We start from the raw sequence: 6,000 nt of genomic DNA, 5'->3' as shown, positions 1-6,000 counted from the left end.
ATGAGCGCACACATCACTAAGAGTGTAAATAATGTACATTTTAAAGTGGTGGATACCGCCTTCACGTAACATCGATGGGTGCTTAACACACACGGAGGCGCGAAGGGACTCCCTCAGGCTCGCCAGGCGCCATCTTGTCACTCCCTGAGGAAACAGGGACGGAGCAGCCCGTCCTGCGCGGGCTGCAGCGGGGCAGGGAGCAGCTCGCACACAGCTAAGGGGAGGGGGCAGCTCGCAAGCGACACGAGAATCTTTTTAACCCAAACGTTGGGTCGTTCACTGACGAAACTGGACTCAAGCGGTGCTGGGACTCCCCTCTTCTTCCATGGCTGAGGGCACACGAAGAGATGGTTATAACCACAGCGTAAAGGCATGGTGTAGTTGCACTGAAATAGGGAGAGCTGCAGGCATGGGAAAAGAAAACTTACGTCCCTTGGGTGCACACTTACAAATGTAAACACCCCCCACCCCCTATGTATATAATGCGGCATGCTCCATCTGTGTTCTATTAAACAATCCCAAAAAGGCAAGATCTGATACCAAAAGGAGATTTAAGAAAGATCTAGAAGCCATGGTTGAACCCCACCTCCATGGCAATTCTGCACGCAGCACAGCAATCCCAGCGCTATCAGATCACCTCTCCAAAACGACCCCGTGCCCATGTCCAGCGACGCTGAAGACTCTTCGTGCCTCAGATGATCCATGTCATAAAAGGAGTGGATCTGAAATCTATTACATTGCTGTCCACACTTTTGACTACTACTTGGCACTGGTGACAAGGAGACACATGTTGTGCTTTGTAGCATCATAAGCGACTGCAGCTTGGGAGGTGCAGCACGCCTACTGGTGTGAAGCAGCCTGCGGCATTTACTGCAAGTCTAACACACCAGACAGAAGGGATATATCACAAATAGCGAGCATTTATGACTCGAGTGCATGCCGGGTGAGGGCATAAGCTCTTTTGGTGCTACACTCTACCATCAGTTGTCTGTAAAATGAACAACAACAAAAAAAAATCCAGAGAAGAAAACTATCACTCAGCAATTGATCTTCAAAATTAACAAGGGCCTCCAGATCATTCTTTACAAATTATTAAGTTAACAGATATCAAGATAAGGGTACTGTTATCATCTCCTTGGCCGCTGTTCTCCCTTCTCTGCTTGGGTACCTACTTTCAGAAAGCATCCATCTTTGTATGCTGCCAATGAAGTAAAAAGTTACTAGGAAAATGGGACAGAACATGGCAGCATATATCTTACTTTCTTAGGAGACTAGTTTGAAAAATAACCAAATGGAGCTAGTGTTTGAGAATCAGTTTTGGGGTCATCACGCCCCACTCTAAAGAGAGGGGGGAAGTGACTCAGATTCGCAAATCCCCAACAGTGTGGACTTCAGTGAGACAACTCTCAAGGTCCATACAAAAACATTTATTAGATTCCCACAGTGATTAATATATATCCTACCTACGTCCCCAATAATTGGTTAGGTATATAACAAATTATGGCAAAGGGTAAAACAAAGTATGGCAAGTGGTAAAGTACGCCTTGCGTTACTTCACAACAGATACACAACAAATTATACCATGAATTACAGCGAGTGGTAAGGTATGTCTTGCGTTACGTACTTAACTTTAAAAGAAAAAGAGAGAAGAAAGAGAAACAGAGTGCTAGAGAAAAAGAGAAAGAGCGAGAGATAAAGAGATCACCGGTCCTGGTTCCAGCGCTGGTCCAGCCAACGGGGGTTTCTGGTTTGTAGGAGCACTCCTCTGTAGATCTCCAGGGAAAAAAGTCTCTCTCCAGGGAAAAAAGAGGTCACTAGGGGCACTTATTTTCCCCTTTTATGTTTGGGGTATCAGTACAACCTGACCTGCCCCACTGTTACTATGCTCAGGGTTCTCTCCCCCCCAGGTCATGTATGTTTAGGATGATCTTGATAATCTTCATTAGCATATGCAGGGTGTGAACCTTAATATGCATTTTGTGGATAATGAGGCAAAGGTCATTATCAGACATAGTGGCCCCGAAAACAAAGCCCCCCAACACATCCTGTGCTGTCCAGGTGAGTTTTCTCTCCTGGGTCACACAAGAGATAAGGTGTTAGCCTTGTCCGTTCTTTGAGCACAAGGCCTACATTGTCCAGACTCCACATTATTCACCCCTTGGCTACAGCCGTATCTCAAAGTCCTTGTGAGTGTTTGAGACATTCCTCAGTGAGGTTCAGAGGGCCTCCCCCATCTTTTGTCTCTCACCATTTGTTTCAGGGAATTTACAAGTCGTCTCCTACAGGGGTGAACTGAGAAATCAAACCTCAAACCATGAGGAAGGCTTACACTCCTCTGTCTGGACCTGAACTCTTGCCCAGAGTTTGGGATTTTGCGAGGCAGGCCCACCAAAGCAGTGAAACAAGCAGGATTAACTTCCTGTCTCAAAATCTTGAAAATATTTATGAATTGCCTCTTGATTTACCTCATATTCACTTTTACATCTATTGTTGGCCTTGCAAATCTTTTCCAAGAACAGGAACTGAGCAATGACATATTGCAAACTGATATAATGGAGGGAAATTAAAGGAAGTGGCACAGCAGCTGCCTCAAACTGTTTTCCTGCCATCTTCTGGACTGTCTCGGTAATGACAGGGAAGAAAGGGCTCCATTCACTACTTGAATTCTGGTTTTCAGCAGCTGTGTGCCCTAACGAGAAAACAACACGCACATTTGCCACAGTACATGCATGTTGTGGTTCTTAAAAGCAAGGCTTGCCACATTTGTGACTAAGCAACGGGAGAAGTCAGTGAGGGAAATACAGCACCTCGGGAGGTGGGCAGTCGGGTCAGAGCAGCCACGCATACAAGTTGCCCACTCAGATGATGCAGAGGAAATACATGATCCTCGTGACACTCCAACCTGTTCTGGAAGCAATTGTTATCTTGCAATGAGAACTTGCAAAGATGAAACACTGTCAGACTTCAACCTCTGACGTCATGCAGAACACAGAATGTAATGTTATTCCCACCAGAGAAATAAAAGTGGCCATAGCTTACTATTCACCTGCAGAATTGAACGTGCCCTCATTTGGTTCTATGAGTAGGTGTCTGACATTTACTGCCAACTGCTGGGGACAGGTGATGTCTGCCATCCCTTCTTCCAAAAAAGGAGACTGCAACATTGTAATTAGCACACAGTACTGTAGGAGTTCTATAGTAAATCGAATACAGGAAGATACATTACACTCAATATGTCTTTTATTTAATCCTTATCATATATTGTCCTTCTTGGCATTTCAGTTAGTACATTTTTCTGATTTAAAAAAAAAATAATCAGATTTTAGAATTTATCTGATGATTTCGCTGCCAATTTTTGCTGGTGAATTCATACGTTCCTTTCCCATTTGCAGAAAGTCACGTAAGTAACAGAGACTAAAGAGAGTGATCCCTCAAAATATAGAATTTAGTCATCACAAAAAAAAAGCTACAGAAAACTTGAACTTAATATTCAACTATAAAAAAATGGATTAATTTAAAAAATATAAAAAAAATCAGGAGAAAGACAAGCAATGGAAACAAGCTGTAGCTTTGCAATACACGTTCAGATTGCCTGAATAAGGAAAGGCTTGTTTGCCACTTAAAAATCACGAGCCACAGAATCATTTCACTGAAAACAAAAAACAGCAGATCAACTTCCAAGGTACACCTCAATGGCTCCAGAAGTGATCTAACCACATCAGCTCACCTGACTTGGTAATTAATAGTTACGCTTGCACTAATGCGAAATTTAGACATTTAATGTTTGATCCAAGGGCATAAGCAAGTGAGGATCATAGATACAGTGTCATTGTAAGAGAAGTTCCTGCCTTTATTACTGATTAAAAAAAAATATTTAGTGTTTGCTGCTGCCCTTTATATAAGCATTCTTTATTGATACACCTAAGATATACATGTATCAGCCAATACTTATTCATATATGTCATTTAATATTAGAAACTAAGTCTTGAAATATTGAGTGTTGCACATGCAATTGTGTATTAACAGTGAAGGTATGTACCGGAAATATTCTACTTGCATCAATAAATGGAACATGTTTGTTATAATAAGCAAAGGACAAAGTTTGTTCAAAAACTTTTATTTACTATAAAGACAAAAACACCAAAATAGGTACAAATTATACTATATAAAATTGGTTCAATGGGGTAAAAACTTTTAATTAAAATATCTTGATATATTTAAAATAACAAAGGATACAATGAAGCCAAATTTCTTAACCCAGAGATTTCTGTAAAATTTGCTTGCACAGTAAGGTGCTAATAGAAGTTAGCCCTTAAGCCCTGGAAGTCTTAGGAATCAGTCACATAGCAAATATAATTTCATTGTGAAAGTGAACTTTGGTAGAAGAAACTCTATAGGACACCTGAGGTAGTAGAAACTGGAATAAACAGCAGTAGACGTTATTTACAACTTAAGTACCAAATAACATTAAGAACACAAAAAAATAATTACACAATACAATTTTCAGTCCAGCTTTGATCCAAAGAAAATAAGAATATTACATCACATCTGCATTTTAAAAACACCACAATTACCAGCAAGCCAAGGGAAACGCAAACAAACTCAAACAAATGCATTTGGACACCTAGAGGCAGTTTGAGTTTGAAATGTGGTAGGCATGGTGATCTACGAAGTAATACTGATTAGCTGAGGTTCATCAGTTTATACAGTTTACATTTCTGCCAGAAACAGTATTAATCTGACAACTGATCTTCCAGTACATGAATTGGCAAGAGTGCATCCTTTAAAGCTTGCACATAAGAAAGACTTGGAAACAATCTTATTAGAATGAGAAATTCTAAAGTGGTCAAAAAAGAGTCAAGTACAAAACAGTTAGAGCTACCAAACTTCACATTTCGGTATTATCTTTTTAACTCTTCAAAGTCTGCCAATCTTCCAAAGCAAAGGAATGTAAAATTTCCAAAAGAAACACATTCACAACTAATGACACTGCTTTTTTTTTTATTAGTATGAGCACTATCATTCCTGTAAACTTATCTTTAAGATGTTTTACTTCCAATTTGTATTGTACATTTTTAATGTACTATAGCTTATTTATTTTGTCCTGAGTCTTTGAAAATAACCAATTCTTTTTCAGTCCAACAATCCAACTGGCTTCTGAAGAGTTAAAACATGAACAGTATTTTTTCAAAATGGATTAAAACACAATCAATATTTGATTTAAAAAGATCCCCTTTCTTAAAAAAGCAAAAGAAAAAAAAGCTGCCATTTTCCTTCAGAATTACATGCATCAGAATCTAAAAACCTGCCTTTAAAATAATTTTAAAAACCTGTTTTAAAAAACACACACCTGCTAAAAAACACAAGTTTTACACTACAGGTGAAGCTTTACTTCACATTTTACTTTATCTTGCTTTTCAAGTCCAAGTTCGTTTCTTGTTAACATAAATACCTTTCTTATGGTAATATTTTTAACATTTTCAAATTAAATTATCACTAAGGGCTACAGTAAATAGATGATGTATGGCAGAAGGAAAACAGCAGGTAAAACTTATCAGTAGAGAACATGACCTCAGTTTTGTTACACAAAAAATGAGATTTGCTCATGGTTGGCACCGGCTCCCACCGAAGTACACAATAAAGTTCCCCATAAACTTCAATGGGAGCTGGGTCACCTCTACATGATTTGTCAGAAGAAATTGCTATATAAAAAAAGGCTCAACAACTTTTAGCATGATTCAGACTAAGTTGTTTTATGCAGAACAAACTTGTTTTTTAAATAACCTATACTATCTGAGCCTTCAATGCTGCCTTGTTGAAGGTAGCATTTTATTTTATTCCAGATTTCCAGCAAATCTGTTTTTAAAATTGTGTCAGCAAGATGTTCCATGACACAGCTCGCGTCTTTTTCTAAAGACTATTTTTAAATGATCCCCTTTTTCCTGAAAGTTAAAAATACAATGAAAACAAACTTTAATTTCAAAAGAAATTACATGGCCA

At 39.1% G+C, this 6,000-nt stretch overlaps 1 protein-coding gene across 1 annotated transcript in view; it reads right to left on the bottom strand.

The window, feature by feature from the left end:
• The window catches only part of SETD9 (SET domain containing 9), a 10,809-nt gene extending 8,339 nt beyond the window's left edge, over window positions 1-2,470 (bottom strand). The window contains exon 1 of the mRNA XM_009894725.1: window positions 2,466-2,470. Within this exon, the coding sequence (XP_009893027.1) occupies window positions 2,466-2,470 (5 nt within the window). The remainder of the gene's footprint in view (window positions 1-2,465) is intronic.
• Between the last annotated feature and the right edge of the window lie 3,530 nt (window positions 2,471-6,000).

The sequence above is a fragment of the Charadrius vociferus genome, unplaced genomic scaffold (assembly GCF_000708025.1).
Source record: "Charadrius vociferus isolate BGI_N301 unplaced genomic scaffold, ASM70802v2 scaffold450, whole genome shotgun sequence".
Classification (NCBI taxonomy): Eukaryota; Metazoa; Chordata; class Aves; order Charadriiformes; family Charadriidae; genus Charadrius; species Charadrius vociferus.
This window is presented reverse-complemented; position numbering and strand designations above follow the sequence as displayed.